At 39.1% G+C, this 27,860-nt stretch overlaps 4 protein-coding genes across 15 annotated transcripts in view; 3 read left to right on the top strand and 1 right to left on the bottom strand.

Moving 5' to 3' along the window:
• Positions 1–27,860, bottom strand: part of LOC122682154 (ninein-like protein) — a 705,741-nt gene that overhangs the window by 410,841 nt on the left and 267,040 nt on the right. The gene's annotated exons all lie outside the window — the stretch shown is intronic.
• The window catches only part of LOC122682170 (ninein-like protein), a 137,875-nt gene that overhangs the window by 72,023 nt on the left and 37,992 nt on the right, over positions 1–27,860 (top strand). The window lies entirely within an intron of this gene.
• LOC122682153 (putative ankyrin repeat domain-containing protein 19) overlaps positions 1–27,860 on the top strand; it is a 67,275-nt gene that overhangs the window by 32,457 nt on the left and 6,958 nt on the right. For 2 of the 5 annotated variants that reach the window (XM_043884943.1, XM_043884942.1), the window contains exons 10-18: positions 4,325–4,573; positions 5,609–5,691; positions 10,212–10,363; positions 10,640–10,699; positions 11,843–12,013; positions 13,812–13,845; positions 18,545–19,480; positions 24,827–24,897; positions 25,680–25,773. In XM_043884943.1, the coding sequence (XP_043740878.1) occupies positions 4,325–4,573; positions 5,609–5,691; positions 10,212–10,363; positions 10,640–10,699; positions 11,843–12,013; positions 13,812–13,845; positions 18,545–19,480; positions 24,827–24,897; positions 25,680–25,773 (1,850 nt within the window). Of the gene's footprint in view, positions 1–4,324; positions 4,574–5,608; positions 5,692–10,211; positions 10,364–10,639; positions 10,898–11,842; positions 12,014–12,041; positions 12,146–13,811; positions 13,846–18,544; positions 19,481–21,780; positions 21,906–24,826; positions 24,898–25,679; positions 25,774–27,860 lie in introns of those variants that run through there. The other 3 variants (XM_043884945.1, XM_043884946.1, XM_043884947.1) reach the window with 3 other exon arrangements.
• On the top strand, positions 14,931–16,769 carry LOC122682175 (mediator of RNA polymerase II transcription subunit 4-like). The gene has a single exon (XM_043885019.1). The coding sequence runs from the start codon at positions 15,138–15,140 to the stop codon at positions 15,810–15,812; it is 675 nt and encodes a 224-aa protein (XP_043740954.1). The 5' UTR covers positions 14,931–15,137; the 3' UTR covers positions 15,813–16,769.

Here is a 27,860-nt window from a genome sequence, read left to right as displayed (position 1 = left end):
ATCAAGTCAGTGATGCCATCCAACCATCTCATCCTCTGTTGTCCCCTTCTCCTGCCTTCAATCTTTCCCAGCATCAGTGTCTGTTCAAATGAGCCAGTTATTGGCATCAGGCGGCCAAAGTATTGGAGCTTCAGCTTCAGCATCAGTCCTTCCAATGAATATTCAGGACTGATTTCCTTCAGGATTGACTTGTTTGATCTCCTTGCAGTCCAAGGGACTCTCAAGAGTCTTCTCCAACACCACAGCTCAAAAACATCAATTCTTTTGATTTGACTATAAAAAAGAATTATTGGAGCATAATTTATTTAAAATGTGTTAGATTCTGCTTTACAGCAAAGTGAATCAGTTATACCTATATACACATCCACTCTTTAAAGACTATTTTCCCATATAGATCATTACAGAGAACTAAAAAGAGTTCCCTGTGCCATACAGTAGATCCTCATTAGAATTTACTATCTGTTTTACATATAGTAGTCTTTAATTAAAAAAAAAAATTTCCTATGAGAAAGACTTCTGTGCATTGGTAATATATTTCCAAATGTCAAGACATTACCACAAGACTTTCATAAAGACAGTAAAAAGCTAAAGAATTTATCTCAAAACCTCCCTGCCAGGCTTTCCTTTTCCTTATTATTAATATCCGTAGAAAAACAGAAACCTTTCCTAAAAAGATTTCCCTAAAAAAAAAAAAAAAAAGAAAAAGCTTTGAAGAATGAGTGAGTCGAAATGAAGGAAAGAATAAGATAAGCAATTATTAGTAGGGAGAATCAAAGGAGTAAAGAGAGGACTTGTTTTATAAATTACTGGTAGGTATTTTCTACTTATATTTGAATGAAAATTGCAATGGAAGACATGATAGACATGAAATCATCAATGAGTATGAGTATTAGTATTCTAGAGCTGCTGTAACAAAGTACCACAACTTGGGTGGCTTAAACAACAGGAATTTATTGTCTCATAGTTTTGGAGACTAGAAATCCAAAATCAAGGTATTGGCAGGGTTGACTTCTTCTAAGGGCTGTGAGGGAAAGATATATTCCAGGTTTTTATCCTTCACTTGTACATGTCTGTCTTTTTCCTGTGTCTCTTTTTATCAATCTTCCTTCTGTCTATACATGAGTACATGCTAAATCACTTCAGTAGTGGTCGACTCTGTGACCCCATGAACTGTAGCCCACCAGGCTCCTTTCTCCATGGGATTCTCCAGGCAAGTATACTAAAGTGAGTTGTCATTCCCTTATCCAGGGGATCTTCTGATTCCAGTAATCAAACCCACATCTCTTACATCTCCTGTATTGGCAGGCAGATTCTTTACCACTAGCGCCACCTGGGAAGCCCTCTTGTCTGTACATCTGTGTCCAAATTTTCCATTCTTATAGGGACTTCAGTCACTTTGAACTAGGACCCACATTTAATGATCCTTGATCATTTCTGTAAAGATTATATTTCCAAATAAGATTACACTCTGAGGTGCTGGGGGTTAGTCTTTAAACATACACATTTAGTGAAAGTGTTAGTCACTTATTCATGTCCAACTCTTTGCAACCTCACGGACTGTAGCCCACCTGGCTCCTCTGTCCATGGAATTCTCCAGTCAAGAATACAGGAGTGGGTAGCACTTCCCTTCTCCAGAGGATCTTCCCAAACCAAGGACAGAACCCAAGTCTCCACATTGCAGGTGGATTCTTTGTCATCTGAACCACTGACTGAGGGTTAGTTAGTCCTTAATCACACAAATTTAAGGGGAACACAATTCAACCCATAATAGTGTGTCAAAATGCTTTAGTAAACTGCAAAGTATTGAAAATAAGCATTCACATTATTACATACTCCATTGGATGATGGCAGGGACTAAAAGGGATGATATATGAGCACATGATTTCTAGAAAAACAAAAATTTTATTCTTAGACACTCATATGGACAATTCTTTTAGTAGTATAGCTTAAAATTGTTAAGAAGATGCTTTTATGAGCCACTGATTGGGTAGAAAGGAGCTTTTAGAGTTCACAGCTTCATTTCAAACAAAAATAACCAAGAAAAAATATAACAGAGAGGTAGAAAAAGGAAGACACATATATGAGTCCTACATGTAAGAGGACTTAGGGTGAAAAACAAGAGACACTATTATTAGGGGTAAAAATGGAAAAAATAAGTCTTTTGTGGACATTATTACATTAGACTTTAGTATGTAGTAAAATGACTTATAATTTGTCATATCATCATACTTTTTAACTGAGCCAACTCATGCTAAAAGTCATAATTTTTTTTTTTTCGTTATGGTCGAATGTTGAAGTGATAGATGAAGGTACAAAATACCTGAAAAATATTATAAGGATGTTCAATTTATAGGCAAAAGTGACAGTTCTAATCATGAACAATAGAGATATGATCAAAAATCAAAATATCAAAAAACTCTGATCTTTACCTAGAGTAAAGCTTCACTTGCTAATATGTCAGTTGTATTTCAACTTATAATTATTTCAGTTTAGTTTTGTTACACAGATGAATGTAGGCCAATCAGATGTTTTGGTTAGCAGACTGTGTGTGTGTATGTTTGTGGTGTCTTTGATTATGAGAAGTAGGGGAAATAATCATATCTTAAATTCAATAGACATAATCTTTCAAAACAGTGATTCTGAAAGTTTTTGGCTTTAGGAAAAACTTAAAATACAAGCACACACCATCACAGTTGCTAATTCCATTAGTCCTTAGTGTTATGATATCACACATCGTGTCTCTGAAGAACGCCACTGTGCCCTCAGAACAGCATGAGAATGGAAGTAACGTTTAGTGTTGTTGTGAAAAGAGTTCTGACTTCTTGGACCCCCTGACCCGATGGGTCTCTGGACTTCAGCAATTCTGAGCAGACACTTGCGAACCACAGTTTTAAACCATTGAAGTGATTCGATGTAAAATGATAAAGGGGCCCTTGTGTTGACACAGGGTTTTACGTTTCACTTTTACATTTCTTGCTTGTTTCTTTGACTTCCCTTAAGAAATGTAGGTCTAACAGTTTTAGCTTTTTGTGGTGTATTCATTCCTGTCTCATGGCCCTCTGTGCTCCTTGGGTCCAGTGTGGTCCTAGACTTACCTATTTTCACATGGAAACAATTAGTCACACACAAGGCTATCATTTCTTATGTGAGTTTATGATGTTTTTGTTTAGTCGCTAAGTGGTGTTCAACCACTGCGACCTCATGGACTGTAGCCCTCCAGGATCCTCTGTCCAAGAGATTTTCCAGGCAAGAGGCAAGAATACTGGAGTGGGTTGCCATTTCCTTCTCCAGGGTATAATGTTTCTCCAAGGCTTTAAAAATGACTTCTGAAGACATATGTACATTGAGGAAAGACCATCTCGTTGAAATTAAAGTAGTTGTTGATGGTGTGGTGTTCAGTCGCTAAGTCGTGCCTGATTCTTTGTGACCCCATGGACTGCAGCCAGGCCTCTCTGTTCCTCACCATCTCCCGGAGTTCGCCCAAGTTCATGTCCATTGAATCAGCGATGCTGTCCAACCATCTCATCCTCTGCCGCCCCCTTCTCTTCTTGCCCTCCCCTTCTCATCCTGCCCTCAGTCTTTCCCAGCATCAGGTGCTTTTCCCGTGGGCCAGCTGTTCGCATCAGGTGCGCAAAGTATTGAAGCTTCAGCTTCAGCATCAGTCCCTCCAGTGAATATTCAGGGTTGATCTCCCTTAGGATTGACTGGTTTGATCTCTTTGCTGTCCAGGGGACTCTCAAGAGTCTCTCCAGCACCACAATTTGAAAGCATCAATTCTTCAGCACTCAGTCTTCTTTATGGTCCAACTCTCACATGTGACTACTGAAAAAAACAGACCTTTGACTGTATGGACCTTTGTCAGCAAAGTGATGTCTTTGCTTTATAATACGTTGTCTAGGCTTCTACCATTAATTAAACTAGTACCATTCATTAAAAGTGTTTTTAAAAGCATGGTCTCTAGAAGACACAAAATCATCATGCAAAATTAAACATAAAATAAATTAGAGATAAATTTTGTTAATAAAATATTTGTATGTTGAAGGAAAATAATAAAGTTCTTATGAAATACAGAGTATGTAATAAAGATTGAGTGAATCAAAGTAATACTAGAAAAGTAAAAAGTAGAAGAAATGAGACACACTAGGTACCATCTCTTCATGAATGACAGTGACAGGTAAGAGAGAGTAACCTCTGAAGGAGTAGTGAGTTTCAGGGGAAGGAGGAAGTGGGATTGATTCTCTGAAGAAAGACTTTGTGCAAGGTAGTCAGAGTTGTTTCTTCCTCAGATCCTGATAAATGGAGACTTTGTTTTCACATTTTTCAGACTGGGATTCGACTAGTTTGAGCCTCAGTAGTGAGACTTGTCAAAGAGCCGGGCATTTGAAAGCTGATGATCGGCGTCCGTTGGTGTCCCAATCAGTGACCCAAAATCAGTCAGCACCCACAGAACTCGGACAGAAGACCGCAACAGATAAAGAAAAGATGAAAAACGCAGCGATGTTTCTGGTAGGGAATTCCATGCCCCATCACCCAGGCCAGTCTCCGCTGCCAGAAAACAGAGAAAGCAAACAAGGTAATGCAGAAGCCCAGGGCACTCAGCCGTGCGCCACCTGGGCACGGCCTTACCATCATTCTGACGGATCCGGATTCGAGTTTGTGGCAAAACCTACCTTGTGCTGACTCCTTTTATGCAACCTACAGCCAAACACTACCTCTTAGCAAGGTGTCTGCATTCTCCCTCTGACCATAGGAGTATAATAAATAACAAAGAGAGTTTGGAGGAAGCAAGTTTGTTTCAGCTAGTATTTAGCATACATCTGAGAGTGGATAGCAGGATTATACTTAGAACTCTGGGACTCTTTGTGAGATCTAGGTAGACACTTAATTATTGAAAAAAATAAAGACTATTTATACTAAGGTGATTTTTAACAGCTTGTCCTCTGCAGTCTAGAAGCCAAGAGAATAGACATGTCAAGAAATAATTTACAGTTTAGATGTATATCTATCACTAGAGAGGTCTATAAAGATACACTAGAAAAAGTACTAAGGTAGCTACAAGGAAAGAGATAGCTGTTTATCTGGGGAAAGATAGCTGTAATCAAGGGCAACTTCACAAAGCAGGTTGAGTCTGAAAAGATGAAAAGTCATTTGTCAGAAGAGCACAGGGAAGCATTTCAGATGAAGGAATTGATAAAAGCGTAAAAAGTAAGAGGAATTTGTAAACTAAGAAGAATAATGCAGTTGAAGCTTGGCATGTTGTTAAAAGGTACTGTGATGAAGTAGAGAAGAGAATATACTGTGACTTTATATGTCTGTCCTGTATTTTGAAACCTTGTTTGGTTTCTGAGTGTTTTTTTCGCTGATGCTTGGATGAATTCATGAATGAAGCTTTGAGGTGTTTGTGTGCCTGTATCCTGGTGACATCTGGTGTTTCTCAGATGGTTTGTTGAAGTTTTTGATCATTGGAAGTATTTCTTAAACAAGTAAATATTCATCTGAAGATAAATTTCGACTTAAGCTGTCATTTGGTACAATGTTTTAAATCTGTTTTAAATAAAGATTATGTCTTTTATCTAAATTTTCTAAGTAATTTTAACTAAACATGCAGATTTGTCAGGAGAACTAGATGTGGAAGTGATATTAGAGGAAGAACAAGGAAAACTTCATGGAAATGAAAATAACGATTCACAGGCAAGTAAAACTATAAATTTAAATTTCTGGTTTAATTCCATTTTCTATGCTTTACCAATACAATACAGTGCGTAACAGAGTCCATAACAAATAAAATTGCCTTTCAAAATTACCCTTTTAGAATTGATAGATAATAATTTAATAGTTTTTATAGCACTTTTATTATACAACTTAAAATACTGTTAGAATCTATTATAATTTATAGCTCGTCTTTGGAATTGAGGGAAAAAAATTTCCTGACGTTTACTTTTTCCATTTTTATAACTTCATTACATGATTAAGAAGGTGATATCAAAGACTGAATCGTAAGATTAAGCAGCTGAAATTCTGAACAGTATGATGGCCCCTGACCTAGATACATGTAAAGAGAAATCATTCCCAGTGGCTCAAGGTTTTCCATTGAAATCGCCAGTCACTGACGTCAAGATGAAAGATTCATTCTGCCTGTGATCTCGGCATAATCGACTTAGGGATGAACATTCAGGGAGAGATTGGGGTCATAGAATCAACCCAGTTGCCTATTAAGAGAATCGAACCTTCTAGATTGGACCTTTGTTTTTAGGGTACAAATAATAACGTTCGAATTTATTTCTTTTCAGGGTGGGAAATCAGTAGATATTACTAAAAATGCTTTATCCACTTTCTTTGGTGGATATTAGAACATAATATAACTGAATGTTGGGGCTTCCTGGGTAGCTCATCTGGTAAAGAATCTGCCTGCAGTGCAGGAGACCCCGTTTCAATTCCTGGGTCGTGAAATTTCCCTGGAGAAGGGATAGGGTACCCACTCCAGTGTTGTCGGGCTTCCCTGGCGGCTCAGACAGAAAGACTCCGCCTGCAATGTGGGAGACCTGGGTTCGATCCCTGGGTTGGGAAGGCATGGGTTGAGGAGGGTGTGGCAACCCACTGAAGTCTTCTTGCTTGGAGAATCCCCATGGCCAGAGGAGCCTGGTGGACTACAGTCCTTGGGGTCGCAGAGAGTCAGACACAACCTAGCACACACATAACTGAATGTAAGCAGGCAATATGTATTGATGTATAGCACTATCATGATATATAATTTACATTAAAATTTAGGAATTGCTTCCTCTTTCTGATTAGTGTTAATTGAGTTTGGCTCCTGGTCATATAAAATTTGTCTGTTCTCCAGATATTAGTCCTTAAAAAAGAAAACCAAAAACCTTAACAGACATGCTGTGGGGACTCCCCATATACGGTATTGTGAGGTGAACTATTTTTAAGGGAAGAAGCATTTATAACATTAAAAATCATCTAATTCATTTTTGGTAGATTTAACATGTATGAATTGTTTAATTCAGTCAAGCAGTGACAAAATTAGGTTTGTGAGTTAATGTTTTTCTCCTATTTTCCGGTAAGGCAAGTTATTTTTCACTTCTTAGTTGTGATCTGGTGATTTGTGAGTGGTTACATATAAATTAAGATGTTTAACAGTGAAATTTTAATGATTTTCTGACTTTTATTTATCCATACTGGATTAGTTAAGGATTATATTATTTTGCACACATGTACCCTGACAGAAAAGACACCTGAAAATCAAATCAACCCAATTAATCTTCCACTTTTGCAGCTGCAAAAATTGCCTCAAGAACCAGAAATAAATAAGGAATGTGGTAGACAGGACAGATCTGTATGTTCAAGGCCTCTTTGTGTGGAGAAGTATGAAAAAATGTGGATCAAACATGGCAAATTAGAATGGAAAGAGAAGTTAGAACCATCACAAATGACTTAAAGCAGAAGTTAGGTGAGATTTGTGAGAAATACAAAATTATCATCTGTCCTAAGGAGGAGCCACTATATGATCACCTTAAAGAAGGAGCAAACAGAAAGGAAATACCTCCTAACACAACAAATAATATAGCTGATTGTGGGGAGAAAGATGCATTTGGAGTATCTGTCTCTCTAGTATTCCAAGTATGTCCTGAACAAAAAGAACCCAGTCTCGAAAATGGTTTTTCGTCGCGTGAACTATGGGTCCCCGGGATACACTTGTCAGTCATCTTCAAAGCTTTGTTTCAGTGAAAATAAAATAGACCTTGAAAGTGATAAACTAGATATTGAACATGTGTTTATCAAAAATGAGGAGAGTTTTTATAATGATGCAGAAAATAAAAAAGTAGGGGAGCAGGTAGTTACATTTGAAGTGAAAGAAGACCAAGAGTTTGATATGCAAATATCAGACAATATGAGGCAAAATCCCACAAATCGGAAATTAGACATTGGATAGACATGTCAGTCTAGTCTGTGGCTTGTCTGCTCCGGTAAGATGAAACACATAATTCAAATAAAAAGTCACGGTACTCCTGCTGTCATGAAAAATACTGATGAGAAAAGCAAACCAATACAGGACGGGTTCCAGAAGCTACTGCATGCAGGTAATTGCAGTGCTAGAGACGATGAAAGCGTGGAACCCGAATTTGAAAATGGGAATTCTCCTCCACCGAATAGTCACAGAGCATCCAAGGTGTATCTAAGTGAAGAATGGACAGAAGGATATGCAGAGGTTTAAGAATGAAATAGACATGTTACAAGTAGTGTTGTTAGCTTTGGGAAAAGAGAAAATTCAGCTTCCAAAAGAGGTAGAGGTTCATTTGCTCTTGCTTTGGTTTTTCCCTTTCTGGATGATCTGGTCCATTTTGATTTTCTACTTATGAATAAAGTGGGGTCATCTAAATAGGTACTTGTGTAGAAATAGATTATTTCTGCCTTCGACATAATAGGAATTCAGGAAACTTTTCATAGCTTTTGTCCTTCAATCAATCAAATTCTGTCTCTGTCAGTCTTGCATATGGACTGGGAAACTCATTTAGCTCCCTCCCATGTGACCTTCTGAGCCAGAATAAGCACCAAGGAAAGTGTTTAAGGAGTATGATCAACGAGGGTTTTGCAGTTGTTTTTTTTGACTCTGTTGGATTAAATAGAAGTTGTATTTCCACAGAATGGGAAGAAAGCAGAAACTGAGAGAAGGGACATGAACACGTGTTCCCTCTAATCTCTTCATTGTAGTTGAATCTGTGTGATCTTCTCTGCTTTCTGCAGTCCCTGGGCACTTAGATTTCCAACATGGCCACTTGAGGATGTTTTTAATAACAAATACATGCGCTCCCACATACGCTTTAATCACCACTCGCAGATGTCTCTTTTGAGAGAGACCGCTTCACTCTTGTTTACTAAAATGTAGTAAGTTTTGACATGTGTGATTTTGTCACATAGGTAGTATGTGTGTGTGTGAGAGTTGGTCAGTCGTGTCTGACTCTTTGTGACCCCATGGACTGTAGCTGGCCAGGCTGCCCTGTCCACGGATTTCTCCAGGCCGCAATATCATTGGAGTGGATAGCTGTTCCCTTCTCCACGGGATCTTCCCAACCCAGGGATCGAAGCCACGTCTCCTGCATTGAAAACAGATTCTTTAACATCTGAGCCACCAGGGAAGCCCATAGATAGTATAAAACTCTCAGCAAAAAAACAGAGAAAATAATCAAGTGTTTATCTCCAAAGGAAAAACTGAGGTTTGAGATGCTGTGAGATTTTTCTTTCTTCAGTAGTAGGTGTTTAAACGTGCTTGCTCTTCTGTGTAAGACAAAAAAAAGAGGAAAATGTAGCCATTCTCCTTTAAAGAAAAAGGAGAATGAACCCTACCCCCAATTAACGAATTAAATTACTTTGCCAAAGTCACGCTTTTAACTTACCTGATTCATTTGAGGAATTCATTTGGTAATTTTATCAGATTCAAGATGACAGAATTGTATCATCTCTTTTGGTGCCATAAAATGTTAGGGAATGCCACTTTAGGGGCTTTGAACAACTCATTTAACCTTTTTTGATTTTAAAACTGCTACTGGTAAATAGTGGGGCAAAGATAGATAGTTATTTCTATGCCCTCTAGCTATAAATTTGGATGGTTATTGAATGTGGGATTGGGAAGCATTCCTTATATTCCAGAATTCCACACTAACACCTCCTCAGTTTCATTCTGCTCCTTGTGTTTTGGTAAACTTTGGTTCACATATTTCAGTGAACACCATCAGGTTTTTGCTGTCTCCTGGATCCAAATGAAAAAAGAATTGGAAAAGGCAGTGGGGAAAGAATAGCTTTAGTGCAGAAAGAAGAAAGCGGCTTTTCTGTTTCTGAGGCACTAAGGTGTCGCATCCTCCACATCTGACTGTTCCGTGGAAAACCCAGGTGGTAAAGACTGAAGAGGACACATGTGGTGTGTTTCTGTTTCCCCATCTCTGCCAGTCAGATGGGGAAGACTGGATGGAATAATTGTATCTTATTTAGAAAGCCTTTCTTGAAATTTTGGGAATTTTGTTTCTTTCCCTCAAAGAGAAAGAAGCACATTTTACAAAACTTTCAGTGACTTGTGATAAAATTAATGTAAGCACAAAAATATCTTTATCACTTCAAATCCGGGCAAATGCTGAGTCAAATAATAAATTGAAAACAAGGATCTTTATAATAAATACATAGCAATTATTCTTAGTGTCAAACTTTCATTAAAGGTTGAAGAAGAAAAGAAGCACAAAAGTAGTGAAGTGGAAGTATCAGACAATGTATGCGATGCTGCTGAAGAGAGTCGATTGAGTCAGCAGAGAAAGAGTGGAGGAAATAACAAGCAGGAGTTTCCTGCTATGCAGAATAAAGGTTCTGATGGGTAAGCCTATATCAATACTTAACAGTAGATCATTTATTATTTTCTGGTAAAATGATTTCTAACGAGCTAATGTTTGTGATTTACGAATTTTATATTTTACTAGGGGTATAGTTATTTTGAATGCTCTTATCCTTTAGCCTTAATACTAGTTACTTTGTTAACATACCACCATGTTACATATTAGAGTATTCTGGATTTGACTGCATACTTGCCTTAACCAGTGTGCTGTATGTTTAAATTTATTTTATGTCACTAATGAACATCCTTTCATTTCAGTGTGAGGACTTCTTTCAGCATTTCTTATGAGGCGAGACTAGTGGTGATGAACTCCCTCAGGTTTGCTTTGTCTGGGAAAGTTTTTGTTTCTCCTTCATTTCTGAAAGACAACTTTTCTGGATCGAGTCCTCTTGGTTGGCAGTTTTCTCCTCCTAGCACTTTGAGTATGTCCATGGATGGAGGCCAAATTGCTGTTGGTGGCAGGAGAACTGATGAGGCACCTGCCTTTCATCCATGATGCTGACGTCACCCCATCATGTGGGTGGTTTACAAGTAAACTGCCCCACCCCCCGCCCCACTAAATTTGATTTCTTCTTTCATGGTGGATGTGCCACATGTCATTTTAAAAATCATCTAAATTAAGTGTTACTTTTTTCTTTGAGGTTCTTTTTTTTTTTTTTTTTTCTCCTGTAATTTATTTGGCTGCGCTGGTTCTTTGCAGCTGCAGTGCTTGGGCTTCTCATTGTGGTGGCTTCTCTTGATGCTGAGCGTGGGCTCTAGGGTGCTGGCTTCAGTGGTTGTGGAGCACAGGATTCATTGCTCTGCGTGAGGCATGTGCTGTCTTCCCTGACCAGGGATCGAACCTGTGCCCCCTGCATGAGCAGGCAGATTCCTAAGCACTGGAGTACCAGGGAAATTCCTAGATTAAATATTACTGTTTTTAAAAGCAAAGAATTATATATAGTGTAAATCTAATCATGACTCCCATGTCTAAGAATCACTGTGCTTAGCCAGTGGACTTGAGGTTTTCAGTGTATAGCCCTTGAGGTTCTTCCCAATGTCTTTCCAGATGCATCTCTCTACTTTCTTTCATGTGTTTTGTACTTTTCCTTCCAGGTTCCTAGGAAACAACCCAGATGCCGTGTGCCTGATCTGTGTACTCACATTCTAATCTCCCAGTAGAACGATTTCTCGGTTTTCTCTTCCTTTTGACCTCCTCTCTTCACTTCTTCCATAAAGCCTTCCTTATTTCACTTATCACTTTCATATGTCAACTCTTCCATATCATATTATATCATAATTGTGTATCTGTGTTTGAAGGAAGAATTTGTTTTCTTGCATATGGTTGGTACTTCATAACTGTTTTGTGAATTAATCAATGACTTAAGATGGGTAAGAGTTGGAATTTTACAAGAATTGTTTTTTTGTTCTTTATTAGTCGAATTATTTGAAAACATTGGCTTTTTTGTGGATTTTTTCAAGTAGTGAACCTGGCATGCCCAGGAAGGAAATAGAGAGAAAGAACAATGACAAATGGACACCAGAAGAATGTGTGATTGCACCAGTATTTGAAAAGACCAATTCACTGACTGATGGTCTGCTGCACGTGAACGATGACAGCATTTTAAGGAAGGTGGATCAAGATGACAGCAGGTAACATGGACAAATTCTTTATTTCTAGGGGAAGAAATATTAGCACTGAATACTTCTGGAAATAGAGCAGCATAATATAGCATATGGGCCAAGAGAAGAGAATCCTCAACTCTACTGGATGAACACAGTGGAAAGGTGAAGGAGAGGATCCGAGCTTTTGGCCGGAAGTTGTTTCAGTAAAGAGTCCACTTGGAAGCTGGACTGCAGTGAACACACGTAAACAGCTCCGTAGGGAGTATTTCCTGGGCCAGAAATGGACACCTGGATGGTAACTGAGGAGGAATGTGGAGTTGAAAGGAGTTTCTTGTTTCATGTTGAGAGGGGAGCTTGTAGAGTGTGTATGCTTTTGGAAATGAGCCAGCGGAGGAAGTGTCTATTGAGTTTAATCTTATTTGCATTTCCAATATTTGAAAGCTTATTGATTGTATGACATAATCTTTAAACTATTACAATAAATTAATTGTACATTATTTTTATTGTACATGATTATTATGTACAAATGTACTCCTGTTCATATGTAGTTTTTGGTAAGGGCTCGTTCATTGGCTCTGAAGTGTAATATTCTTATGTAAACAAATATGTAGATGATTACTTAAGTTAATTCTATCATACATACATTTAAAAAAATTATATAATCATGAATTTACAAATGCTTAGGTTATACTGAATAGGATTTAATCATTCCTTGTTGATTCTAGTTGATAGTATCATCGTGGGTAGCTATGATTTTGTAAGGTACTCTGAAACATCACATCATATTAACTTCATAGTTGTTTATAGCTTGCAGGGAAAAAGGGAGTTTTGTTTATTTTATTTATTTATTTTCAATAGAAAATTTGTTTATTTTCAATAGAAACAATTCACAATCTTTTACAGTTTATTACTTTGGATGATAAAGATCTAAATGACAAAAACCATGCTTTCTGTACTAAAAGTGTCCTTAACACATATTATGTGCTCAGTAAGTGTATGTCAGATGCATAAAGAATCAGCAGAATGGTTGAATGAATGTGTACTGGTGAATTTCTTTACAAAAAACAAATCTTTATTGAAAGTAGATTTCCAATATTGCCTACATCTAGTCTTTTTGTTTGTTAGAAATATGTTTTTAAGATTCAGAATTATCATTTGTAGTTATAGCTAGACATGAAATAATATAGATTCATTTGGTATCATATTAATTAAAAAGACTTTTCAATATCACTTTCTCAGCATATTTTGGAACAGCAGCGTTCAGGCCAGATTCCCTGGGTTTGAATTCTGGGCTGTTGGTGAACTGCTGTGTGGTCCTGGGCACGTTCCTCAGCCTTTCTTTGCTCCATCTCTTCCTATCTAAAGGGTCTAATATATTACCTCTCTCCCAGAATGATCGTGAGGATTAAAATGCATAATATGCATAGCCGTTGCATAATAAGCCCTCAAAAACCTAATATCATGGTGATAAAAAATGGGTTTCTTTCTTATAAGGACTTAGGGAATACTTCCGAGATAGGTTTTATTGCCATAAAAGTTAGTTCTTATTAAAAATGACAACTGCAAAAAACCCCTGGTAAACTGCTTCTATCATATAACGCAAGTAATGTTAGGTTTTTCCTTTTCCTTTAATCTAAATTTAATGTTTTATTAATATTACAGATATATTTTCTTTGTCCTTTAATGCTACTCTTTTTTATTGTTTCATCCTTTTATAGAAATTACTTATGAATACAAATATGTTATATAAAAAATCAGTTAGATATTGTTTATATTTTTGAGTTATTAAATTTTAGCCTGAAAAGAATCATTTTTTTTTTTTTAGGCCTGCAAGGAAAACAGCATATGAAAAGAAGAAGGTAAAGTAAAAAAAAAAAAAAAAACAAATTAACTTTAAAATATATTATCCTCTAAAAAATAGTTTGTAAAAGGAATAATGGCAACACAGAAAATCTTCCTTTGTTGAAGAGACATTTACTTTGAAAACATAATTTAGAAACTCTGTTGATAAAGTTATCCTGTTGATAAAAACCTGTTCTTTTAAGAAGCCTCTGCTTTTGCTTTGATTAAGATATTTATCACCTTTGTACACTTGGTATATTTTATACATATTTTAAGGACATTGTGAAACAGTATTATTTATGTGTAGGTCAAAGACCAAATTAATTATGTGAATGACCTTGATGACTTAACTCAGTCATCTGAAACTGCTTCCGAGGATGGCGACATGCTTTACTCTAAAAATTCCCCCTTGCCATCTGGCAGGTGGCTGAGGGTCGTGGACCCCCTCCCTCTGTGCCCGTCAGCCCTCAGTCCACCTGCCCCATGAACAGCTCAGAGCTGGCTCCAGCTTTCCCAGCTGGGTTCTCCCTCACAGTAGAGTCCTCAAGGACACGTGTGTTTAACTGGCGTCCTCGCGAAGTGCAGGAATGTCCCCCGTGGATTTTTCCAGCAGTTGGTAGAAACCAGACACTCTTGAAGTTGATTGTCCTTCTTTCTGCAGAGCTCTCAGTGGCATCTCAGAGCAGAGAAACTCACTCCCCCACCCAATGTCCCTCTCCAACACGGACGGGGTCCCATCCCTGAGGTCCTAGCAGCAGATCTCCCACAACGAAAAGCTCTCGGGAAGAGCTTGGGAAAGTGCTATTTGTAATTCAAATCCATTTGTCTACAGCAGTCAGGTAGGGACACACCATGGCCTCATCCAAGGAGAGGCCTTTAATATTTTCCATAGGAATTAATCTCAAAAAAATCTCGAAGGAGCAGGCACCCTGACTGCGGTTTAGGCCAGGCAGACCGCGTGTGCTCCCCCGTCGACTGCGCTGCGCACATGTCCTTGTGCTCTGCGGGGAGCGTGTGCGTCCCTCCTCGCCCGCATCACCTCCGGTGTCTCAGTCAGAGTCCGCCCCGGCTCCACTCTCGTTTCTGTAACCAGTGCCCTGTCAACGGCCTTTTCACATCGTTTACAGTTTTTCAGTTTGTAAAAACTGCAACATCAGGGTCTGGGGACAGCATGGCGGCGGCATCGAGCGGCTAGAAGGAGAAGGAGCGGCCGGGCGGCGGCTTAGGAGATGCCGGCGGTAATAGCACGCGAGAGCGGCTGCTGTCAGCGCTGGAAGATCTGGAGGTCTTATCGAGAGAACTTACAGAAATGCTGGCAATTTCGAGAAACCAAAAGTTGCTACAGTCTGGAGAGGAGAACCAGGTCCTGGAGTTGTTAATTCACAGAGATGGGGAATTTCAGGAGCTAATGAAATTGGCACTTAATCAGGGAAAAATCCATCATGAAATGCAAGTTTTAGAAAAAGAAGTAGAAAAGAGAGACAGTGATATTCAGCAACTACAAAAACAGCTAAAGGAAGCAGAACAGATACTGGCAACAGCTATTTACCAAGCAAAAGAAAAACTCAAGTCAATAGAAAAAGCAAGAAAAGGTGCTATTTCCTCTGAAGAAATAATTAAGTATGCACATAGGATTAGTGCAAGTAATGCTGTGTGTGCCCCACTGACCTGGGTCCCAGGGGACCCACGGAGACCATACCCAACTGATTTGGAGATGAGAAGTGGATTACTGGGTCAGATGAACAATCCTTCCACTAATGGAGTAAATGGTCATCTCCCAGGGGACGCACTTGCAGCGGGCAGACTGCCAGATGTCCTTGCTCCACAGTATCCCTGGCAGTCAAATGACATGGCGAGGAACATGTTGCCACCAAACCACAGTCATGACTTTCTGTTGGAACCTCCAGGGCACAACAAAGAAAACGAGGATGATGTCGAGGTTATGTCAACGGACTCCTCAAGCAGCAGCAGTGACTCTGATTAGAAACCGTAAGATGAAAAGCACACAGAATTGAATACTATAGAAATCTGTTTCTTAAATGGCAATGTGGAAAGCTAGCCAGGTGATGTTGGCTGTAGAATTGTTCTGCCCATTAAAAATCATAGTGGACTCTTTTTTTAAAGCCAAAAATTAGGTTTCAGTTCTAAACCACTAGGTTAATACTTAAAGAAAAATCACACTTTACTGTTGGGGTAAAGCTTTTTCAGTTCAATGCTGTCTTACCTTGTTCTGTTCCAATTGTGTTGGACTTGTGCATAGTACTGGAAATAAGATTTGAGGGAAATGACCTATGTACCTATCATTAGTAGGCCTCCTGCTGTTATTTAGAAAAGCATAAACAAGAGCAGCTGACCACTCAGTGTGCATTATATAACAGAAACCCTCATCTGAAAGTAAAGGCTATTACTTTTTGTCACAGGAAGAGGAGACATCATCTCAATTTATACTCTTTGTAATTATTGTATTTTTTGTAAATAAACTAATTTTTGTTTGTAAAAAAAAAAAAAAAAACCCTGCAACATCAGTTGTAAAAATACTTTTGTACACTTTAAAAAATTGTTTCTTTGGAATAAACTTATAAAAGTCCCCTCCCACCAAGGAAAAAAAAGTAAAAAAAAAACTTGCTACTAACAGTAGCTGTGCTGGTATTTAGTAGTGATTTCCCTTCCTTGATCATTAGGTTAATTTACCACTTCCACTGAAGGTAAGGAGGGAAAGTACAGGCAGTTCAGAGACCATACTTTGGAAGTCATTCTTGCACATCTGAGAAAATGAACCCTCTGCTCTGTGTAGTGTCCTCCTTCAGTACAAGGGACTTTTGAAAACAGTGATAGATATGCCATAGTATACATTTAGTGATAATTATGTTTCTCATTGTATTCCCCCATCTTACTATTTTAAACAATATGAAGAGATAATGAAAGTTACTGCAGCAGAAAACAATCTCATGATTCTCTAAGAAGAGCTCTCTGAATTTTACCTTTTTTACCATTAGTGTATGTACCATGAATGAAATAGGAGGATTAGTTTCTGTTGATATGTTTGTACTAGAGAAGTGACTGTGGTTTGATGTAAGAGGACTAGTAGAGGCAGAAGACCTGGTGAAAAGCCTGCAGCTTACTTCCATAGTTTTAACTTCTTCCTTTCCAGAATCATTATCGCTAATGAGTTAATTGATGTTTGTAGAAGTGCTTAAACAGTTGTCAATAGGTATAAGTCTGTAATTGCCTACTAAAATGTTAGAGAGGTAGCATTTCTTTACAAAGAAAACAATTTCTTTACAAAATATAATCTATTTAAATATATACAGAGCTAAAGCTCTTGCTGTGAAGTAGCTGTGTAGGAGCTATCAGATGCAGTGTTTTTAAAGGTAGCGAGTGGTGGTGTTTATTGAATCACAGTTGATTTACAATATTGCGTCAGTTTCAGGTATACAGCACAGTGATTCAGACATATATGTATATGTGTGTGTATATTATGTAAATGGGCTTCCCTGCCAGCTCAGACTGTAAAGAATCCACGCGCAAAGCAGGAGACCTGGGTTCGATCCTTGGGTTGGGAAGATCCCCTGGAGAAGAAACTGGCGCCCTCTCCAGTATGCTTGCTTGGGGAATTCCATGGACAGAGGCGCCTGGCGGGCTACAGTCTGTGGCGTTGCAAAGAGTTGGACATGACTGAGTGAATATCACACACACACACACACACACACACACACACACACACACACACACATATTCCTTTTCAGATTCTTCTTGTAGAATGTTAAGTGTAGTTCCTAATATTGTGCTGCTACTGCTAAGTCACTTTAGTCGTGTCCGACTCTGTGCGACCCCATCCCTGGGATTCTCCAGGCAAGAACCCTGGAGTGGGTCGCCATTTCCTTCTCCAGTGCATAAAAGTGAAAAGTGAAAGTAAATTCTCTCAGTCATGTCCGACTCTTCGCGACCCCATGGGCTGCAGCCCACCAGGCTCCTCCGTCCATGGGATTTTCCAGGCAAGAGTACTTGAGTGGGGTGCCATTGCCTTCTCCGTAATGTTGTACAGTAGATCCTATTGGTTATTTTATATACACTCGTCTGTATATAATGGTATATGTTAAACCCAACCTCCTTATTTATCCCTTCCCCTACCCTCCTTTCCCCCATGGTGACCATAAGTTTGTTTTCTATGTTTGTGAGTCTCTTTCTGTTTGGTAAATAAATTCAGTTTAGATTCCACACATATTAGCAGTATGGTATACTATTTGTCTTTGTCTGACTTACCTCACATAGTGTGATAATGTCTAGGTCCACCTCTGTTGATGCATATTGCATTATTTCATTCTTTTTCATGGCTATGTAGTTTTCCATTGTATAAATATTCCACATCAGGTGCAAGTTTTAAGTGTACTCAAATCTATAAGTCTTTTATTTTATGCCTTCTGGCTTCGCTGTGGTTCAGAAAAAGCCTTTTCAGTTCTGAGCTTCTTGAAAAGTCGCTTGGAATGTCTTTCTCCTTTCATGGATTCATTGTCTTCAATTAAGTTTTTGAACCTTTGGAAGTTTCTGCTTGTATGAAGTTTGAGGTTTGTATCAAACCTTTATTTTTCTGTTTGGAGAGCCACTTGTTGTAGTCTTTTCATTGTATAAACATACAGGTTAGTGTTTCATTTCGGAGGAAATAATGAAATGTCATTTTACTGAGTACTAACTACAAGTTTCCTTTGTTTCACTTAGGTTTCTGATAGTGGTAGAAAAGCCAAAGATCTGTTACGCAAATACCACATGCTGCAGGATGAAATAGCCAGCCTAAGACTGGAAATAGATGCAGTAAAAAATCAGAATTGGGAAAATGAGAAGAAATATTCTGAGGATATTGAAAATCTTCAACAGGCAATGAAATCGATAGAGGAAATATTCACACAGACTATATTCCAGTATACTGGTCAGCTTACTGTTCTGGGAGCTGAGAATACAATGCTCAACTCTGAGCTGGAGAACAATAGACAAAGCAGACACAGACGGGAGACAAAAGTGGAATCCTACCGTTCTAGACTGGCTGCTGCCATTCACGATCATGAGCAAGGTCAGACATCACAGAGAGACCTGGAACTTGCCTTCCAGAAAGCACACGATGAGAGGTTATGCTTGCAGGACCAAATGAAGTGCCATGTGACTAAGCTGAAAAGTAACAGGGAGACGGCTTCCCAGCAACTTCCTAAAGTGGAAAGTAAATTCAATAAGCTAAAAATGAAGCCGCATCAGACGAGAGATGATCTCAGAGGAAAGACTTTGAAGTTAGAATGTGTCCAGAGAGACCTACGCCAAGCAGAGTGTCAAAAGCAGGAAATTGAACACATGGACCAGAATGAACAAGGCAAAGTGAATGAAAACCTTGGAAAGCAGGAATCCTTAGAGGAGAGATTATCTCAACTCCAGAGTGAAAATATGTTGCTCCGACAGCACCTGGATGATGCACAAAACAAAGCTGACAGTAAAGAGAAGACAGTCATTAGCATCCAAGACCATTTTCAGCAGATGGTGAGAAAACTTCATGCTGAAAGTGAGAAACAACGTCTGATGCTGGAGGAAAGAAACAAGGAGTTAATCAACAAATGCAATCATTTAGAAGAGAGAATGTGTCAGTATGAAAATGAGGAAGCAGAAGGAAAAGTAAGTATCCAGATGGAGAAATAATTCTCAGACTTTCTGAAAGAAAATTCAAAATGATTCTTGATTCTGGCTAAATGGTGAATCTAATTGAGTGAAAAAATACACAGGCTGTGAATATATGATCTCTAAACAAGCCTAAAAGTACATCTTGTATCCAGCAAATAAAAATTAGACCCGGGAGATGCTTCACTTTGAGTGGAGACATCATGTCACTTGTGAAATGTTAAGAGCTTAAGTTCTAAATTTTTAATATAGACAGGTTTTAGTAATTTAATCTTTTACTATTAAGATAATAATTTTAATCTTTATGTTACCACATGTTGGTATAATGATGAAGCAGATAAAAGAAACGCTCATACCTAAAATGAATATTCTGAAATTAAGCTTCAGTTACATGGATTACCTTGACAGTCAATTCCATGTTTCCCAGATGCTATCACTTATATATAGTAGCTTGGTTTCAGTAGCTTGTCATACCTTTTTGTCATACTTGTTGGTATAATTTTAATTTTATTCATGTAAATTTGAATTAGCTTGGAAAACATTTCAGTCTTGAATCATTTAGTCTTATGGCCCCTCAACTCTTTAAAGAGTTGTCATTAAATTGAGAATTCATTGACAAGTCATTTAAATATATTTGTCATTAAATCATAATTTGGGACTCAAGTGGTGAGCTTTTAACCAAGCTCTTCTTGTTTTAATCTTCCCACTGCTATTTATGCTATTAACTTAGAATATGTTTACAAACAATTTACTCATAATTCTCATTTTCAGTATCAGTTACTACCATTTAGATACAAGCGTGTCCACTAAAAATGAAGCGTGGCAGGACTTGAGAGCAGCAGGAATGGAGGGAGTCAGGGAGCGGGCTGTAGGGGCCACGGCCCAGAGGCAGGTGGAGGCCAGGCTGTCGAGGCTCCCTGAGGGCCATGGGAGCAACCTCATTTGCAGATTGTATTTTTCTTCTGTGTTGGAGTGTAGTTGGTTTATACTTCTGCGTTGGTGCAGTTACACACGTATCCGTTCTCTCCCAGGTCCTCTCCCAGGCAGGTGACTGCAGGGCACTGAGCAGAGCCCCTGTGCTCCGCAGGGGCGCCTGGTGGTCAGCCACGGGCAGAGGCGGGGGGCAGGGGGAGAGTAGGAGTCTGGGATTAACATAGACACACGACCAGGTATCAGATGGATAAGCCCCAAGGGAATGGCCTCATTTTTCTGCTGGGATAGGAATCTGTTGGCAAGATCTGAGCACTGGTTGCAATATGTGAAGATGTCTGAAGTTAACCAAAGCCTCTAATAAAGAAAGAGGGAAAATGTTCCACAGGGTGGAACTTTTCACCACTTGTTGCACATTCACACCCATTTCTTTCTGGTTGTGAGGTGGTGAAGCTCTGCAGATTTATTGGGAGGGGTAGGGCATGGACAGTGGGTCTGCATCTTCTGTCTGAGTAACTTAATATCAGGAAGGCAGAGGGTGGCCCCTTCTGTGTCTAACCAGATTCAGTGAGGAGGCAAAAGAAGGTGAGTTGCTGTGTGTGGTCATGGTTTTCTTTTCTTTTCTTTTCTTTTCTCTTTGCGAGTTAAGTTTTATTTGGGGCAAAATGAGAACTGCAGCCCTGGAGGCAGCATCTCAGATAGCCCTGAGAGACTGTTCCAAAGCGGCAGTGGGGGAAGGTCAATATATGAGGTTTTGGTGAAGGGGGAGTTCAATACCATGAAGCACTCACTTTACAAGAGGTTTTTTGTTAGTCATGAGGATCTGATGTCACCATGAAGGCATTTAGTGCTTCTCTAGACATGAGGAGAGATGCAAGGATTGAGACCATGAAATCTGTTCCTAATAACATCCAACCATCTAAAGACCTGCCCCATCAGATTCCCTGGAGCACAGAGTGCCTCACTCCACCCTGAACTCCCTCAGGGACTGTTGAAGGTCAACAGCTATAACAGCATGGGGTTCAATCTCCATAAAGGCAGATGGCAAATGCCTTTGTTGTTCAGTCTTTGGCAGTGCTCTCGGTCAGGCCAATTTGACCTGGCCTCCTTGTGGTCATAAATCCGACCATACTTTGGGGGGCGTTTCATGACCATTTTGTCCCGCCTTGTTGGGCAGGCTCATTCCCAGTTCTGAAGAAAGTTTTTGTTGATAGGCCACTCGGTGTGCTATTACTGGACTAGGTTTTAATAGTCAAAGATCTCTGGCCATGGTTTTCAAAGTCCGTATGTTGGAGTTATCTATTATTAACACAACGTCATAGTAAAGTGATTTGATAAACTCAGTGACAGAGAATCTTATTAGGCAGATATGAGACAACTTCGGCAAGAACTGGCTGATGGCCTCAAAAAGTGGTCTATGTCGGAGGCTGCACGGGAAGGCATGGCACGTAGCTGTGCCAACTTAGAAGATGAGATACAGGATTTAAAGAGCAAGTTCCATCAACTCCCAAGTCAGGTACGTGTGAAAGTAAATGTGTCGACAGTTAATGTATAGGATAAAGTGTTTTAGGACACTCATTTTCATAGCTTTCTTTTGTATTCTCATTACAAGTAATTTACTACAGTTTTATTATCTTTAGAATGCACTCATTTCTTAGACTCTGACTTTCATTCTGCCATTTGCATTATATATTATTTACTTATGTTATTTACTCTTAGGAAAGTGGAGAAATGTGCATCATTGTTCACACAAGTTGAGAGACTTTTTTTTCTATTGAACAATATTTTTTTTTAGTGATAGCTGTATTACCGTGATGAAGCAAGCCAGATAAAATCAGAGGATAATGTTTAATGGAAGTTTCCGGAAAATTATCATTTCTCATCTTCCCTTTGGTGAATGGCTGTAGAGTTCTGTATATATTTATTTCGTGAATTTCAGAATAACTTGTGCAGAAAGGGTATTATACAAACCAGTTGAATATAGGCATTGCCTTCTTTTCTATTTATTTTAGATATATTGTAAAAGCAAGGAGGTACTCAGATGGAGTATAGTATGTACATGCAAAATAATTAAGAACATTATCTAGATCGTGCCTTTGGATTTTTTAAAAAGCTATTGAGATATAATTGACATATCATATAATTCACCCATTCCAAGTGTGTAGTTCAGTATCTCTTAGTCTAGAGAGGTGTCACCTGTGAGCACAGTCAATTTGAGAGCATTTCCATCACCCCCCAAAAGAAACCCTGCATCCCTTAGCCACCACCTACGGCCCCCTCCTCTCCCTCAGCCCCAGGCATCCCCCAATCTAATATCCGTCTGTGTGGACGTGCCTGTTCTGGGTAGTTCACATAAATGGAATCACACAGTGTGTGATCCTTTGTGGTTAACTTTTCCCATTTGATGTCATGTTTTCGCTCTTCATCCATGTTATAACACGTTATCAGTTCTTCCATTTCTGTGGATTGTCAAACAAGAAACAGTACGTGGCTAAGCCATTTATCCATTCATAAGTTGATGGAGATTTGGGTTGTTTCCACTTTGCGGCTACAAATAATCCTGCTGTGAGCACTGACTTACACATTTCTGGATGGACATGTTTTTATTTCCCTGTGGTTGGATTTTATCCTCAGAGTTCACTGGCTGATTTCTCCTTTTCTTGCCTTTGCTCAGACTGTCCTTTCTGTCTTGACAGTTCCTATTCCTCTTGGGTAGTCCTCCATTTATTCAGACCTGCTGCCCAGCCTCTCCCCCCCAGAGCTTTCCTGACTGTCCAGCTCTCACTGAGCCTTTTCTCTTCAGCCCTGTCATCTAGTCTCTGAAGTACAGTATAGCCCTTCATTTTGCATTGCCATTTTTCTCATGAGGGGGAATCTTGTCTAAGTATACATTAGTCTAACAGGGAGTATTTCTTAATATGCAGAGCACTTGTCTTGCATAAATGGAAAATAGTTTAGCTTAACAGTTGTTAATACAACTAGGAACTTCATCCATACCAATAATTTCTTCTTGGAGATGCTGGTATAGTAAAACTTTTATTAAAATGTATTTAAAGTAATTAACTGTAAAATTGAAAGTGCTTAGTCTAATAGAGAATTGTTCAATTAAATGCTCATTTTCCCCCCCTGACTCAGGTAGTAAAATGTAAATTTGGGTTCCTTCATTACGCAGCCAGAAGTGGGATTTATGGATATCTAGCCTTTCAGGCCTCTATGGATTTCTAACCTTCCTAGCCTCAGTTTCTGGGGATGGCTTCTCTGATATCCATACCTGGTAACCTTAATTTTCTCATCCGAGTACTTGCTAGACATTAACAGTCTCTGGGAATGAATTGATTCAGAACTTTGATTTAGCAGTCGGGTAATGTTTCCATGGCAGTGACTTCACCCTTGCTCTGACGGTCATGTGATGTTCTGTACCACTCTGTTCGGGAGGTGCTATTTGCATATTAAGTGGTGGTCATTGTCCACTGAGTAGGACAGAGAGGAAGTAAGTTACCAATTATTGTAAGTGGAGAAAAGTACTGAAGTCCTCGTTGGTTAGTGGAGTCAGTGAACGTTTTTCAAGTATTGGACACGTGTGTTCTGGGCCTCATGCCTCCCCCTTACTGCCCCCTTGCAACGGTATGGAGAGTGAGTTCACTGTGACTTGTGTAGAAGACCACTTCCGTTGTCATGCCGTCTGCCTGAAATACCAAATTGGTTTACAGGTAAAATACAGCGACCGTAATAACGCCAATTACAAACAGCTCTTACTGTGTGCCACGTCCTCTTCTCAATACATTATGTATAGTCCCCAGTTTAATCTTCCCAGCATCCCACTGAGGTTGATGCTACCATTATCTCCATTTTCTGGATGGAGAAACTGAGATGCAGAAAGGTTAAGTAGTTTGCCCCAGGACTCACAGCCCAGAACTGGAGCACAGGCCCAAGCATTCTAGCTCCTGTGTAGCTCCTGCCTCTCACACTAGTCCCTGAAGCTCTTGTCACCAACAGCAGTGTTAGCTCTCGTAATCACTGGAAGATCCGTGGTCATTCACATATGTGGGTATTTAAAATGATGGCTGATGTGGTGCTTGGAATAAAATAAAATATATGTTACCATAAGGTTAATTTTCTGTCTTTCCCCATTTGTCCAGTTTATAAATTTGTGTGTTTATTTCAGAAAATCTATTTTAAAGCATGGATGATGTTGTATTTGAGTGCTAGAGGAGAGGTCAGTAACCTGCAAAGGGCAGACAGTAAATATTTTCAGTTTGTGGACTGTAAGGTGTCTATTGTAACAACTCAACTCTGCTGTATGGCAGGAAAGCAGCTGTAAGCAATATGCAGACGAAAGGGAAAGTGATGATGGCGGATTCGCTAGGTTATCAGTAGTTACAACAGTTGTTTTCCTTTTGTTTCTCTTTTTAGTTGCAAGAAGCACAGGATCAACATACAGAGGCCATGAGATGTGCTGAAAAGACACAGGATCACATCCAAAGGTATGATTTAAAGCAGCACAGAAAACAACTGAAGTATAGAGCAGATAAACAGTATACTATGAGAATTAAATCAGTAATGATGATAAACACATCACTGTGAAGCTGGGTAACATTTCGGCTTTGAGCTGTTTTGAGATGCATATTTTCCCCCCATTGTTTCCATATTTTGCACATTATCCACAAGTGAAAAGTGGAAGTGTTAGTCACTCAGTCGCATCCAACTCTTTATGACCCCATGGAGTATAGCCCACCAGGGTCCTCTGTTCATGGAATTCTCCAGGCAAGAATCCCAGAGTGGGTTGCCATATCCTGGTCCTGGGGATCTTCCTGACCCAGGGATCGAACCTGGATCTCCTGTATTGCCAGCAGATTCTTTACTGTTTGAGCCACCAGGGAAGCCGATTGTCCACAAAACACAACTAGAAAAACAGTGCAGTTGCCAAATCCTTTACTTTTCAAAATACTGAGATCCTCTATAATTGAACTACAGATGTTTGTTCAGAAACAGTGTGGTATTTTAAAAACCTATGTGTGAAGTACTTCCTTGAGAGTTCAGGGGTTAAAACTCTGCCTTCCAAGGCAGAGGGTATGGGTTTGTTTGATCCATGGTCAGGGAGCTAAGATCCCACATGCATCACAGCCAAAAATCCAAAACGTAAAACAGAAGCAGTGTTGTAGTAAATTCAATAAAGACTTTTAAAATGGTCCATATCAAAAAAAAATCTAAAAAAAAAACCCCAAAACCTATGTGTGAGAATAATTATTTTAAATCTGCATTTTAGACTTGAAATTGAAAATGCCAAGTTACAGACTACAATCAAAAAGCAAGTGGGCAAAGTTGAACAACTTCAGAAAACCCTTTCAAATACAAGATTGGTGAGTCAATCTCTTAATTTCTGTCATACTGAGGAAGAATTTTAATTTGTTTTACTAGTAATAGATGACAATATTTTGGACAGTGTGAGAAACCTCTTTGATTAAAGAGTTTATTGTGAGAGAACAGCATCGAAACATGTACATTATCAAGTGTGAAACAGATCACCAGTCCAGGTTGGATGTATGAGACAAGTGTTTGGGGCTGGTGCACTGGGATGACCCAGAGGGATGGGATGGGGAGGGAGGTGGGAGGGGGGTTCAGGATGAGGAACACATGTAAATCCATGGCTGATTCATGTCAACGTATGGCAAAAACCACTACAATATTGTAAAATAATTGGGGGAAAAAAATAAAGAGTTTGTTGTATTTTTACTGATATTGCCTGCTACTGGTAGCATAATTCCTCTTTATAGAAGAAGTGGACTGAAGTCATAAAATTAATGACTTTTGTAGTAAGATTTTAATTCAAAATATTGTGAGAATCCAGTCGAAAAGCAATATTTTATACAGACCACATTTTGTTTGTTCATTCCTCTGTCAATGAAATTGGGGTTTTTCCACTTCCTGGCTGTTGTTAATAATGCTGCCATAAACATTGGTACACAAATATATTTGAGTCTAGAAATTTTAGCATTGGTTTGATTGAGAATTCTGAATTTCTCTTGTAATCCAAACCCTTCTGTGAGATTTTAGAGAATGAATCATTTTTAATACTGCAGTTTGTTCTCTTCACCAGGAATTAATACTATGTCTCTATAGAACACTTCTTTCTGAAAGAATATAGTTTTTCCTAGGTTGGATTTCTCTTTAAAGAGGTGGGGTTTGCATAGGATTTTTTCAAAGATTATTTTAGTAAGATGTGTAAATTATTTTACACATCTTTAATTTAAAGTACACATGCTTTAATTTAAAGTAAATTATTTTAGTAAGTAACAAAACCTGGAATATCTTGAACCACTGATGAAAATTAGTTTAGAGCATCTTTAGAAAGTAAAATGTCATTATAGCCACACTTTAAAAAACTTTCATTAGCATTTAGTATCTTATGTGTCAGTTCAGTTGCTCCATTGTGTCCAACTCTGCAAACCAATGGGCTGCAGCAAGCCAGTCTTCCTTGTCGATCACCAAATCCTGGAGCCTGCTCAAACTCATGTCCATCGAGTCAGTGATGCCATCCAACCACCTCATTCTCTGACGTCCCCTTCTCCTCCTGCCTTCAATCTTTCCCAGCATCAGGGTCTCTTCCAGTGAGTCAGTTCTTCATATCAGGTGGCCAAAGTATTGGAGCATCAGCTTCAGAATCCATCATATGAATATTCAGGACTGGTTTCCTCTAGGACTGACTGGTTGGAACTCCTTGCAGTCCAAGAGACCCTCAAGAGTCTTCTCCAACACCACAGTTCAAAAGCATCAATTCTTTGGTGCTCAGCTTTCTGATGGTCCAACTCACAAATCCATTCGTGATTACTGGAAAAACCATAGCTTTGACTAGACAGACCTTTGTCAGCAAAGTAATATCTCTGCTTTTAATATGCTGTAAAGGTTGTTCATATCTTTTCTTCCAAGGAGGAGGCGTCTTTTAATTTCATGGGTACAGTCACCATCTGCAATGATTTTGGAGCTCCCAAAAATAAAGTCTGTCACTGTTTCCATTGTTCTCCCATTTATCTGCCATGAACTGATGGGACTGGATGCCTTGATCTTCGTTTCCTCAATGTTGAGTTTTAAGCCAGCTTTTTCACTCTCCTCTTTCTCTTTCTTTAAGAGGATCTTTAGATCCTCTTCTCTTTCTGCCATGAGGGTGGTGTCATCTACATATCTGAGATTATTGATATTTCTCCCGGCTATCTTGATTCCAGCTGGTAATTACTCCAGCATGGCATTTCGCGTGATGTACTCTGCATATAAGTTAAATAAGCGGGTGACAGTACACAGCCTTGACGTGCCCTTTTCCCAATTTGCAACCAGTCCGATGTTCCATGTCCAGTTCTAATTGTTGCTTCTTGAGCTACATACAGGTTTCTGAGGAGGCGGGTAAGGTAGTTGAGTAGTCCCATCCCTGTAAGAATTTTCCAAAGTTTGTTTG

The sequence above is a fragment of the Cervus elaphus genome, chromosome 23 (genome assembly GCF_910594005.1).
Source record: "Cervus elaphus chromosome 23, mCerEla1.1, whole genome shotgun sequence".
In the NCBI taxonomy this organism is placed as follows: domain Eukaryota; kingdom Metazoa; phylum Chordata; class Mammalia; order Artiodactyla; family Cervidae; genus Cervus; species Cervus elaphus.
This window is presented reverse-complemented; position numbering and strand designations above follow the sequence as displayed.